The sequence below is a fragment of the Chiloscyllium punctatum genome, chromosome 8, assembly GCF_047496795.1.
Source record: "Chiloscyllium punctatum isolate Juve2018m chromosome 8, sChiPun1.3, whole genome shotgun sequence".
NCBI lineage: Eukaryota > Metazoa > Chordata > Chondrichthyes > Orectolobiformes > Hemiscylliidae > Chiloscyllium > Chiloscyllium punctatum.
Genome location: NC_092746.1, coordinates 49,978,012 through 49,991,810, shown reverse-complemented (window position 1 = coordinate 49,991,810; position 13,799 = coordinate 49,978,012). Strand labels below are relative to the sequence as shown.

The window sequence follows — 13,799 nt, the reverse complement described above, 5'->3', positions numbered from 1 at the left end:
TGATGGTGTCAGGCTTATGTATTATTGGAGATGCAGTTATCCAGGAAAATGGGAAGTATTCCATCACACTCCTGACTTGTGCCTTATAGATTGTATACAGGCTTTCGGGAGTGAGGAGATGAGTTACTTGCTGCAGTATTCCTAGCCTCTGATATGCTTTTGTAGCCAGTACTTATTTGGCTAGTCCCAATGAGTTTCTGCTCAATGGTAGTATGCTTGATGTTAATTATGGGGATTGAGTGATTGGTAATACTATTGATTGCAAAGGGGCAATGGTTAAATTTTCTGTTGTTGGAGATAGTCAGTCATTATCTGTCACTTGTGTAGCACAAGTGTTACTCTCACTTGTTACTCTCACTGGTTATTATCCAGCACTTGCATTTGGACATTGACTGTTTCAGTATATGAGGAGTCATGAATGTGCTGAACGTTGTGTAGTCATCACCTAACATCCCCACTTCTGATCTTACGACGGAGGGACGGTCATTGATGAAGCAGCTGAAGATGGTTTGGCCTAGGACACTACCCTGAGGTGCTTCTGCAGAGATGTCCTGTAGCTGAAATGACTGACCTCCAACAACCACAACCCCACCTTCCTTTGAGCCAGTAATGGCTCCAACCAGTGAGAGTTTGCACGCTGATATGCATTGATTCTAGCTTTGCTAGAAATCCTTGGTACTATACTTGGTTAAACGTAGCCTTGATATCAAAGGCAATGACTCTCAACACAAGGTTGATGTGGACGTGTTGGGCCGAATGGCTTGTTTCTACACAGTAGGGATTCTATGATTCTATGATCTCTGGAATTGAACCAAGGTTGTAATGAGGTCAGGAGCTGAGTGGTCCTGGCGGTACCCAAACTGAGTGTCAGTTAGAAAATTATTGCTCGGAATATCCTGCTTGATCGCACTGTTTAGGACACTTTCCATCACTTCTGATGGGTAGTAATTGACCGGGTTTGACTTGTCCTGCATTTTGAGTACGGGAAGTACCTGTGTAATTTTCCACATGGTCACAGTTGGAAGTGCCACATGGTAACACTGGTAATGATATCTTCCTCACCTTGCTGTTGATTGAGAGTAGAGTCATGGAATGGTAATTGCTATAATTGGTTTATCCTGCTTTTTTTGCGGACAGGACCTATTTGGGCTATTTCTCATAATATCATATAGCTACTGGTGTTGTAACTGTGCGGGAACACTTTGGCAATGTGCATGGTTAGCTGTGAAGAAAAAATTGTTTTCAATATACCAGTCAGGATGTTGGCAGGGTGCAGAGCTTTGGTTGATCCAGTACCTTCAGCCATTTTATGATATCATGTGAAATGGATTCATATGACTTAAAACTGGCATCCATGAATCTTGGGAATCTGAAGAGGAGGCTGACTGCAGATGGAATCACCAGACAAACAGACAAATCATGGGATGAAGTATTTTTCTTTCAGTCAGTTTATGAATTTCAAGATATAGTTCCATCCAGGAGGTCTTTGAATAATGTAATATTCCTGGAAGCTGAGTTGCAAGGCAACTTCGTACATGAACACACTTCAAAATACAATACAGATATGGCACAAATTAGTTTGTCTTGCAAAGCGATTCAGTGAATCAGTTTATTGTGCTTTGTGAGTCAGAACAAATAACTTAACTAATGCAAGATTATTTGATCAATGAAAATTTTGTGTCTGTGTTTCCTTCATTTTCCCTAAAATTTGAGATGCTTTGCTTCAAGATGAAGATGAAGCTGAATGAAGAACTGCATCTCTCTGTTAAGCCATTCCACCAAATCTGAAAGGCTACTTGTGAAAGTTGGCCAAGAATGTTTTGCTATGTTTTGAAAAAATCTTTTGTCCTACTTTTGGATGGCATTCAAACATAATGTAAGCTTTCAAAATTCTTGTGCAAAAATATGGGGCTGTAGAGGTGAAACGGGAAGGACAAACTTGCATTTATTTGGACATTATCCACATATCTCTCCTCACCTTGGTGGAAGTGCAATGACTTATGTATGCAGATATTTAAATAGTATTGGAAACAATGGCTTTTTATTATTGGTTGAGAAAGGAGTATTGGTCAGGTCATCAGAAGAATTGCTTGCTGTTTTTCATTGTTTTGACTTACCTTCCTGTTCTACTTAGTTTGAATCGCTTATCCATTATAATCAGAGTCTAATCCCTCTACTATTTTGAATACATTAATCATATCTTCTCAAGCCGTTGCTATTTCAGCTTCCTAAGCTCCAGCAAGAACCTTAGTGCAGTTAAGCTACATATATAAGAACCTGAGTACGGCATTCAACTCCACAAGGCTGTTGAATTATTTATGATGATAGAAATTACAGAATATTGGTTTCGGAATTCTGTCTCCTCATTTAATACCAGGACTTGCATGGATGGAAACAGTTTTTACAAAAAAAACTGAAAGATGAAGTTTCATCGATTGCCTGACCCATAAATGTTGGCCGAGTTTCATGAAACTCACACAGATTAGACCAAATATAGGCTAAACTGAAATTAACATTTTCTCTAAGGACAATTAAATTGGTCAGTCACCCTCCATGGGGAGCATGAGAAGGTCAACATCTCCTATTTGATTTGCACTATATGGGAATGTTTGCATATTGGAGCTGAAACATCTGTAATAACCTACCTCTATAGGCATGGAATATACAAACAGCTAATATTTTGACAAGCTTTTTTGACAGATCAAGAGAAATGGGATTCGGAATGAACAGTTGATCTCTCTTCCTCCAATAAGAAAAGTGCCTGTTTGACAGCACTGACTGAAAGGAAGATCAGAAAACTAAGACCTCTTAAAAAAAATGTAAAATTCACTAATACTGACTGCATCTAAAAAAACGAACTAACCAACCTTAAGTCTCAGATTGAAATCTTGATTCTTGAGGACATTCAAAGGATTCTGAACTAAACATATTCTTTATACATTCATTTATATTCATCCCTATTCCTTTTCAAATTTGTACTTGAGTGTGTACGTGCCTGAGTGACTGCATGCAGGTTGTATGCTTGTTCTTCTTTTTATTTTTCTTGGGGTTTGGCGGTAATAAATTTGCTCTTTCTTTAAATATCAAAAAACTTTGTTATACCAACTGAAGAGGTTGAAAAGAGGGAAGATGGTTCACCCTTTCTCACTGAACACTTTGTTCAGTTTAGTCTATAGAACAACAACTAGTGGAAAAGCTGTAGAGGAACAAGCCTGTAGGGAAATTACAGAAAAATATCAGCATCATAGAGTAGTTATAAAGTGGGGCTTCAATTACCCAAATGTAGTTTTGAAAATTTCAGTTGATCAAACAACGACTCCTTACGTAAGGAGTCTTAATTTAACTACCTTGTGTGGGGGAAAAAGTGTTTTTCTGATTTCCCTTCTGAATACCGTTGCTCTCATTTTAAGATTGAATCCTTCTGCTTTGGATCGCCCACCAGAGGAACAGGTTTCTCCTCCTATTAAATACTTGCATCACTTTCAATAACTCCATTAGGACACCTCTCCATCATTTAAACTCATCATTTTCTTCTGAATTTATTCTAAGATCCATATTCTACCTGTGGCCTGGCCTGCATAGAAAATGACACTGTTTCGTGATATATTAATACATATCACATATTAACACCTTACTTATCTTCAGATTTTTGACGTACACTAATGGAGTTTTACTTTGTGCTTCTCCTTAACAGGCAGAATTTCATATTGATGTTGGTAGAACTGGAAAAGTGTTTAGTTCCAGCCTTATTGTCCCATGGTAAAGCTGAACAATGTTGGTATGGTGAAACTTGTATGTATATTATGTGTAATAACTGCATTGTTTATTTACAGAACGGAATGATTTTCCATCCAAAATCGAACAAGTGCATTACTTCCTATTATACAGCTGAAGGACGGATGGATGTTGAAATGAGAATTTGCAATTCACAGGACAATAATCAAATCTGGCATTTTGAATAGGGCTATTCACGATTTTCCAGAGTAAACAGTAATGCTTTGACTTAAGTAATTGTCAAAGAGAAATCAATGCTAAGTGAAGTTAAAATTTAATGCATTGAAGCAAAGTGCAATTTGTATCACCATGGTGCCTAAAACATTGATGGAAAACATCAAGGGGTGGGTGAGGTGGAGGGGATAGCTTGAGTGAATGTAGATTTTTGTCCATTTTTGAATGCCAGACATTATGAGGTCTTTGTTCATGATGATTTATTCATGGCTGTCTGTCTGGATATTTGGTTTCTTTGCCCTTCCTTGCTCACTGTATCAGATAACTAAAACTAATCAAACTGCTTTTTGGACTTGAATGGGTCCCTGTTGCTTTGTGATTTGTACAATCTTGCATAGTTTACTTTTCTGTTATTTTTAAAAGGGAAAAAAGATTGCAGGCTTCAATCGAGACAAAATGAAACAATTCATGGTTTCAGAATGTGAGGAGAAATTTTAGATGTAAAATTTTTACTTGTGAAATGCAGTTTAAAACAAATGCAATATTAAAATAGAAACTGTATAAGGGATAAATGATTGTTAAAGCGCTTACAATGCAGGAACAAAGGGATGGAAAACTTGTGTGGATATAAGAAATGCATGAAATAAACTACTGTCTTTTTAGAATTATATATAAATAAATTATTTTTTTTTAAAATTTGTTTTTGTGCTGAATACCAAAGCAAAATGCCATGGAAGCTGCAAATCTGTTTTCTTGCACAGATGTTGCCATACCTGCTGAGTATTTTGAGCATTTTCTCTTCCTGTTTTAAAGAATGAAATAGGTTTTTATTGATACATTTATATCATGTTGAATTATTTAATTTAAGGGCTAATATCAATCTAAAGTCTACTCTGTCCTTCAATTTAGCAATTAACTAAAGATTGTTCTATTGATTGGGTGCAGCTTTAAAACAAGACTTTACAGGTACTGTACAGCACTGAAGCTAGTTAATTAGACAACTGGTTTTATCCAGTTCCAGAAGTTTCAAAGTTAGGGGCTATGAAAAGAGGGTTCCTTCAGGGCTGCCTTGCCTGTACTGGAATGCTGCTTTATTGCAGCAGAGTGTAACTGGAGTTTGATGAAACATGGAGTTGGGTAAAAGGGGGTGGGGGTGGGGGAGGGGGAGCGGGGCAGTGTTGGTCAGTCCATCTTTTTTAATCATTGCTGAGTACTTTTTCTTTTTAATATCCAAATCGGGTCTTTAGTGAATTTGGGACATCAGAGGAAAGAGGAGCCAGCTGGGGCGGACACAGGGACTGAGCAGGTAGTAAAAAATCGAGGTTGAGGCTCCAGGCCTATTCACTTACCTGTGCAAGCCCGGAAAGAGAGAGAGAGTGGAACCAATGAGGGAGGACACTTAGGGATCAGAAACAGTGGAGGGAGAAAAAGTGACATTACAGGAAAAGCTGTAAGCCACTGGAGCTGCAAATTTCAATACTACCTTTAATCCGAAAGGAATTTAAAATAAGTTTGAGAAATATTTTAGATTAAAAAAATTAAAGACTGGTAGGAAATGTAAATATACAATAAAAACTAATAATTAACTTAAGATATGCAGGACCAGGTGATGTGTTGTACCTGCATGATGTGTGAGCTGGTGGACCTCATTGTGGTTCATAGTGACCATATCTGTAACAAGTGTTTGCTTAAGGATATGAGATCAGAAGTGATAAGCTGGAAGTCTGTAGCACTTCAGGGAGGGGGATAATTACCTGGATGCTGTATTTCAGGAGCACCCATACCCTGTAGTAAGTACTTCAAATTTGGCCGAAGATCAGGGACAGGAGGATGTGACTGTAAGTGAGGCAGATCGAGAGATTCTGAATTTAGCATTGGAGGAGCCTCAGATCTTGACCTTTAGCAACAGATATGAGTACTTTTTTAAAATTCACTCATGGGATGTTGGTGTTGCTAGAACAGCTAGCATTTATTTCCTGTCCCTAATTGCCCTAGAGAAGGTGGTGGTGAACTGAAGGCCATTGTGGGTTTACCTAAAGTATATTGGACTGCTGCAATTCAAGAGGCAGTTCATCACCACCATCTCAATACCATCTGGAAAGGGCAATAAATACTGGCCAATCAGAGAGGGCGGCACAGTGGTTAGCACTGCTGCCTCACAGCATCAGAGACCTGGGTTCAATTCCCACCTCAGGCGACTGACTGTGTGGAGTTTGCACATTCTCCCCGTGTCTGCGTGGGTTTGCTCCGGTTTCCTCCCACAGTCCAAAAATGTGCAGGTTAGGTGAATTGGCCATGCTAAACTGCCCGTAGTGTTAGGTGCAGGGTATATGTAGGGGAATGGGTGTGGGTGGGTGCGCTTCGGCGGGACGGTGTGGACTTGTTGGGCCGAAGGGCCTGTTTCCACGCTGTAAGTAATCTAATCCTATGAAGGAATAATAGAAAGTACCTCATATCTGGTGGACATGTTCAAGAGCTGAGGTTCCTGCAATGCTAAATTCAGCATCCGGCTACCTGCCTCACTTGTCACAGTCTCTTGCCCCTCACCAGCAGTCAAATTTGCTACCTGTGTGATTGAGGAAAAGGATGTGAGGGAGGATTGGCAAACTGACCATCACATTGTGATAAAGGAGGCCATTCTTGTGGGGAAAGAAGGAGGAAAACTGACTGTGGTAGAAGATTCCATGATGATGGATACAGAAAGCATCCTTTTGTAAGCATGATTAGAGAGTCCAGAATGATCTGTTGTCTGAGTGGTGTCAAGGTAAGGGACATCTCTAACTGGCATGAAAGGATATTGTTGAGGGGAGGATCAACAATATTGGACCCACAAATCTAGGAAAGAGGTCCTGTTTTAGGAATATCAAAAATTAAGAACAAAATTAAGAAATAGGACTTCAAAGGTTGTAATCTCTGGAATATTACCTGAACCATGTGCAAATAGGCATAGAGGTAAGAAAATTAGGTAAGTGACTGCATGGCTAAAAGAAGGGTTCCAACTCGTGGGGCTGTGGCGTCGGTATTAGGACAGGAAGAAACTGTACCATTGGGATGGGCTCTACCTGAACCCATCTGGGACCAATGTCCAAGTGGAAAAGCTAAATTGGGTGGTCACAGGGACTTTAAATTAGTAAATGGTGAGGAGGGCTTGGGTGGAGTCGGTGTAGTTTCAAATTTAAGTAACATGACAGGGTAAAGCAGTCAGGAATCCTACTTCAAGCACAGCAGGGAATGATAAAATAATAAAAAGTGTATTGATTCAACTGAAAGGGAGAAATAGTAAATGTATGAATAAAGCATCAGTGCTGAGGGCCGGGTTACAGAGTTTGGCCTGAATGTATGAATGCGTGGAATGTAAGGAGTAAATTGAGTAAGGTGCAGGCATAAATTCAAATCGGAGGCTATGATATAATAACCATAACTGAGACACAGCTGCAAAACGCTTGGGATTGGGAACTAAATAAGTCAGTTCATAGATTTTACAGGATGAACCAGGAAATTGGCAAAGTGGTTTGACTAGCCTTACTGATTAGAAACAAAATTACTTCAATGGTGAGGAAGGACATAATGAGGGCAAAACATTCAGTGAAGACTGTATGGGTGGAACTGAGGAACATTAAAGATCTAAACCCGTAATCAGTGTTGTATACAGAACCCCCGATAGCAGCTCTGAAATGCTAAATTGTATAAATACAGCAATTAAACAAGTGTGTAGCAAAGCCAAAAGGGTATTAATGAGGGATTTTAACTTTAAATGATTGGGAGATGCAGAAAAGCACCTTTCTGAAAGTTAGTAAATTTCTGGAGTGTGTCTGGGATCATTTCCTGCAGCAGTAAATCCTGGATATAACAAGGAACAAGCAATATTGGATTTTGAAATGAGCCAGATTCAATTAGTCACCTAATTGTGGATGAACATTTATGAAATAGTGATCATAACATGGTAGAGTTCAATGTCTCGTTTGAAAGTGAAAAGTATGGATCAGTTATTAGAGATTTAGATTTGCGTAAGGTCAACTTTAATGAGATGACTGTTCACAATAAATTGGGCAAATTTGCTTATGGACAAATCAACTGAAGAGCAGTGGAGGATGTTTCAAGAAACATTTGTCACAACACAAGACCAATTTACACCACTGAGAGAAAAAGGCACCACCTTACAGAAAAAAAAACAAAGTGAGAGAGGTGATAGCATAAAACCAAATGAAAAGGCTTGCAAAAAAAAGATCCTGCTGAATGGAAAGGAGACCAGGACCAGCAAATGGGCACAAAGCAGCTTATAAGAGATTATGAAAGGAAACTTGCTGGAGACATCAAAATCAATAAGAAGAAACTTTTTATAGTTGCATAAAGAGAAAGCAGATGTTCAGGAGCAATATTGACCTACTAGAGATCGAAAGTGGGGATATTGTCAATAGATATGTTGAATAATTACTTTGCTTCAGTATTTACAGTAGAAAAGCAGAATAGCTTGCCAGAAGTTCTAAGGATATTAACAGTGGAACAGGGATTGAATAAAATTAACATAAGTAAAACACTAGTGATGTGAAAATTAATCGAAATAAAAAGTGGCAAATTTCCAGAACTTGACAGTTCACAATAGAGTGTGTTAAATGATGTAAGGGAGCACATTTGTAGACTTCTTAACTATAATCTTTCAAAATTCCTCAGGTACAGGAATCGTCCCTCTTGATTGTAAAATTGTACATGTCACTTAGTTTTTTTTTTAAAAGGGTGAAAGGGGAAAACCAGGCATTTACAGACCAGTTAGCCTAACATCTGTGGGAAATTGTCGGAGTCTATAATCAAAAATGGGATAATTGAACACCTTGAAAATTTTCAGTTAATCAGGGAGAACCAGCATGTCGGGTAGGTCATGCCTAAAATTCTTTGAGGAAGTGACTAAGTAAGCGGACAGGGGAGTGTCTTATGAATGTTTACATGGGCTTCCAAATGAGAAAGTCTCACATCAAAGACTGTTAACTAAGCTAGAAGTCCATGCAAATGAGGGCAAATTGCTGACATGGGCTGGGAAATTGGTTGAATGGCAGGTGCCAGAACATACAGATAATGGATAGGTACTCAAATTGGCAGGGTGTGATCATAATGTCCCAAAAGGATCTGTGTTCTGCCTCAATTATTCACACTCGTTATTAATGAATTGGAGAATGGCATAGAAAGTACTAAGTTGTTGATAACACAAAGCTAGGTACACAATAGACAGTGGAGATAGTCCATCAATATCCCTTTATAATTTTATGCTAAGTGAATGCTGAAAAACTGTGGCAGGTGGAGTTTAATGTAAGCAAGTGAAGTTATTAATTTTGGACCAAGAAAGGATAGATTGGAGTACTTTCTAAATGATATGTAGTTAAATACAGTGGATGTCCAAAGAGAATTGTCGGTCCAGGTGACTAGATCTTTAAAATATCACAAACAGGTGCAGAAAATAATCAAGAAAGCTCATGGGATGCTGGCCTTTATATCTAGAGGACTGGAGTACAAGGATACAGAAGTTATGCTGCAGTTATACAAAACCCTGGTTAGACCCTACTTGGAGTACTGTGAGCAGATCTGGACACTTCACCTTAGGAAGGATGTACTGGCTTTGGAGGGAGTAGTTAGCCTAACATCTGTGGGAAATTGTCGGAGTCTATAATCAAAAATGGGATAATTGAACACACATTTACAAGAATGATACCTAGTCCTAGTTAATTTATGATGAGAGATTATATAAATTTGGCCTTTTTTTTTCTAGAGTTCAGAAAGTTAAGGGCCAATCTGATCAACATCTTCAAGATATTAACAGGAAAAGGAGTTTATCTTTATCTACACTATTTCCACTGGTTGAGAATTAGGGCAAGACCATTTACCAGAGATGTTAGGAAGTATGTCTACACATAAAGCTGGTAGATGTTTGGAACTCTCTTCCATTAATGGCAGTGAATGCTCAAACAGATGTTAATTTTAAATCTGAAATATATTTTTGTTCAGCAAACATATTAAGGGATAGAGTCATAGATAAGTAGGCATGGAAACAGCTTCTTTGGTCCAATTCATCCATGCTGACCAGATATCCCAGCACTTGGTCCATATCCCTTTAAACCTTTCCTATGTACCCAAGTACCCATCCAGATGCCTTTTGAATGTTGTAATTGCATGTACGTCATGTCTTTAGACATAGTAGCATGCCCCAAATCACTTTACAGGAGTGTTAGCAAACATCTCCGATAATGCAACAATGGTTCTTTGAAGAATTCCCTGCTGGGTAGTTACACAACTTCAGAATGACGGCTGGAGCAAGTGCAAAAGTGAGCCAAGGTGGATTCTCCACAGAGAGAGTGAAAATTTATTTTTAAAATGGAATTTAACCCTGATAAGTGTGGGGTGATGCACTTTAGACTAAGTAACGAAGGAATTCTATGGCAGAACACTAGGAAGCTCAGAGGGACCTTTTGGTGCATTTCCACAGATCCATGAAGGTGACGGGACAGGTTAATAGGGTGACTAAGAAGGCAAATCTGTTACCACTGTGGCATAGATTATAACAGCAGGAGGTTAGACATGTACAGGACTTTGGTTAGGCCACAGCTGGAGTATTGTGTGAAGTTCTGGTCACCGCACTACAGGAAGCAAATGATTGTACTGAAGAGAAAGCAGAGGAGATTCATCAGGATGTTGCCCGAGATGGAGCAGTTTAGCTATGGAGAGAAACAGGATAGGCCCAAGTTGATTTCTTTAGAGCAGAGAAGGCTGAGGCAGGATCTCATTGAAGTGTAAGATCTTTAGGGACATGGACACATAGAAAACAACTCTTTAACTGCAAGGTTAATAACAGGGGACATAATTTTAAAACAAGAGGCAAGAAATTTAGCGGAGATTTGAGGAAAAACATTTTCACCCAGAGGGTGTTGTGAATGTGGAATGAACTGAGGGTAGCAAAGGCAGGAAAACTCAATAACTTCGAAGAATATTTGGATGAATACTTGAAATTTAAAAAATTCAAGGCTTTGCCTTGTGCTGGAAAGTGGGACTAGTGTAGATTTAGAGTAGGTCTTGTCAGTGCAGACTTAATAGGTCGAAGGCCTCTTCTGTACCATATGATTCTAAAAAGAAAGTACCTTTCAATTCCGGACAAAGCACTTCTTTTACACATCTATGGGCCAAAAGGTAGGTTATATGGAATTAGGACACAAATCGGCCATAAACACATTGAATGGTGGAATAGGCTTGAGGGGCTGAATGGCCTACTCCAGTTCCTATGTCATTATCCAATTTTGCTAATGTGGTCATGTTCTATTTTCACATTTTTAATATTGTTGAGAACTGTGATATTTTTGGATTATAACACTCCATGATTCAGGTGAGAAGCTAGAAAATATTTGATCGCTCATTCTTATCTGCCGATTAACTGAAAAGATGATATTTAATGATAAAGGACCTGATCAGGTGTATCCGAGAACTCTGTGGGAAGCTAGAGAAGTGATTGCTGGGCCTCTTGCTGAGATATTTGTATCATCGATAGTCACAGGTGAGGTGCCGGAAGACTGGAGGTTGGCTAATGTGGTGCCACTGTTTAAGAAGGACGGTAAAGACAAGCCAGGGAACTATAGACTGGTGAGCTTGACCTTGGTGTGGGCAAGTTGTTGGAGGGAATCCTGAGGGACAGGATTTACTTATATTTGGAAAGGCAAGGACTGATTAGAGATAGTCAGCATGGCTTTGTGCGTGGGAAATCATGTCTCACAAACTTGATTGAGTTTTTTGAAGAAGTAACAAAGAAGATGGATGAGGGCAGAGCAGTAGATGTGATCTATATGGACTTAGGTAAGGCGTTTGACAAGGTTCCCCATGGGAGACTGTTTAGCAAGGTTAAATCTCATGTAATACAGGGAGAACTAGTCATTTGGATACAGAACTGGCTCAAAGGGTGGTGGTGGAGGGTTGTTTTTCAGACTGGAGGCCTGTGACCAGTGGAGTGCCACAAGGATCGGTGCTGGGTCCTCTACTTTTTGTCATTTACATAAATGATTTGGATGCGAGCATAAGAGCTACAGTTAGTAAATTTGCATATGACACCAAACTTGGAGATGTTGTGGACAGCAAAGAGGGTTACCTCAGATTACAACAGGATCTTGATCAGATGGGCCAATGAGCTGAGGAGTGGCAGATGGAGTTTAATTCAGATTAATGCGAAGTGCTGCATTTTGGGAGAGCAGATATTAGCAGGACTTATACACTTAATGGTAAGGTCCTGGGGAGTGCTGCTGAACAAAGAGACCTTGGAGTGCAGGTTCATAGCTCCTTGAAAGTGGAGTTGCAGGTTGATAGGATAGTGAAGAAGGCTTTGGTATGCTTTCCTTTATTGGTCAGAGTATTGAGTACAGGAGTTGGGAGGTCATGTTGCGGCTGTACAGGACATTGGTTAGGCCTCTGTTGGAATATTGCGTGCAATTCTGGTCTCCTTCCTATCAGAAAGATGTTGTGAAATTCGAAAGGGTTCAGAAAAGATTTACAAAGATGTTGCCAGGGTTAGAGGATTTGAGCTATAGGGAGAGGCTGAGCAGGCTGGGGCTGTTTTCCCTGGAGTGTCGGAGGCTGAGAGGTGACCTTATAGAGGTTTACAAAATTATGAGGGGCATGGATAGGATAAGTAGACAAAGTCTTTTCCCTGGGGTGGGGGAGTCCAGAACTACAGGGCATAGGTTTAGGATGAGAGGGGAAAGATAGAAAAGAGACCTAAGGGGCAACTATTTCACGCAGAGGGTGGTACGTGTGTGGAATGAGCAGCCAGAGGATGTGGTGGAGGCTGGTACAATTGCAACATTTAAGAGGCGTTTGGATGGGCATATGAATAGGAAGGGTTTGGAGAGATATGGGCCAGGTGCTGGCAGGTGGGACTAGATTGGGTTGAGATATCTGGTCAGCATGGACGGGTTGGACCGAAGGGTCTGTTTCCGTGCTGTACATCTCTATGACTCTATGAAAAACAGAAAATGAATAATTTGGCATCAATGTGTTAAAATGATCCTTTCATGCAATCACCTCAACTAGACAGTAAGGATCCCGCCCCTTTAGTCTTGTCTGCAATGACTTACTGCCTTCAGCAGGATTGTGTCAATTCTGATATGTTTTGTGCGGATACTTTAATTGGTTGCAGGACTGAAACAGCTGACCTTCAAGATCTCTGACATGGTAAAGGGATTTTTTTTGCAGTGGTTGCATTGGTGGTTCAGTGGTAGAATTCTTGCCTGTCAGGTGGGGGGTGCTGGGTTCGATTCCTTGCCAACGTATGGCATTCCTTTTCTTCTGAGTCTCACCTGCTCCAGAGGTGTGTAATAACATCTCTGAACAGGTTGACTAGAAGAAAACAAAAGGGACAAATTGTTACTTTGTTTCTGTTCAGTCATTCATTCATGGAAGGCAGGTGGATGTCGGGAGTGGACAGGATTGACCTTGGCATTTTGAAGACAGTAATGGCAGTAATGTCATGGATATATCCACAAACTAGTAAACCAGAGACCTAAATAATCTGGAGATCAGAGTTCAAATCCCACTGTGGTAGTTCCATGAATTTGAATCCACTTTGTGAATTTGAAAAACAAGCAAATAAAAAGCAGGTATTTTAATGGTGTTAGTGTTGTAAATGCTCATCTGATTCGCAAAATGACCTTTTTTAGGATGGGAACTTGCTGGGTAGGGTTTCTGTTTGGGATATAATTAACAGTGTAAGCAAATTTTGAGCATGTTTTATCTTGAGTTCCCCTCAAATGCATATCAGAGTGAACATCTGACTACACCACAATCTGAATCTTTTTGAAACATATTTACACATATATACAAAGTTTTTT

General features: G+C 39.7%; 1 protein-coding gene across 1 annotated transcript in view; it reads left to right on the top strand.

Moving 5' to 3' along the window:
• The window catches only part of poc1bl (POC1 centriolar protein homolog B (Chlamydomonas), like), a 30,145-nt gene extending 25,501 nt beyond the window's left edge, over positions 1-4,644 (top strand). The window contains exon 11 of the mRNA XM_072575499.1: positions 3,834-4,644. Within this exon, the coding sequence (XP_072431600.1) occupies positions 3,834-3,962 (129 nt within the window). The 3' untranslated portion in view covers positions 3,963-4,644. The remainder of the gene's footprint in view (positions 1-3,833) is intronic.
• The last annotated feature ends 9,155 nt before the right edge of the window (positions 4,645-13,799 follow it).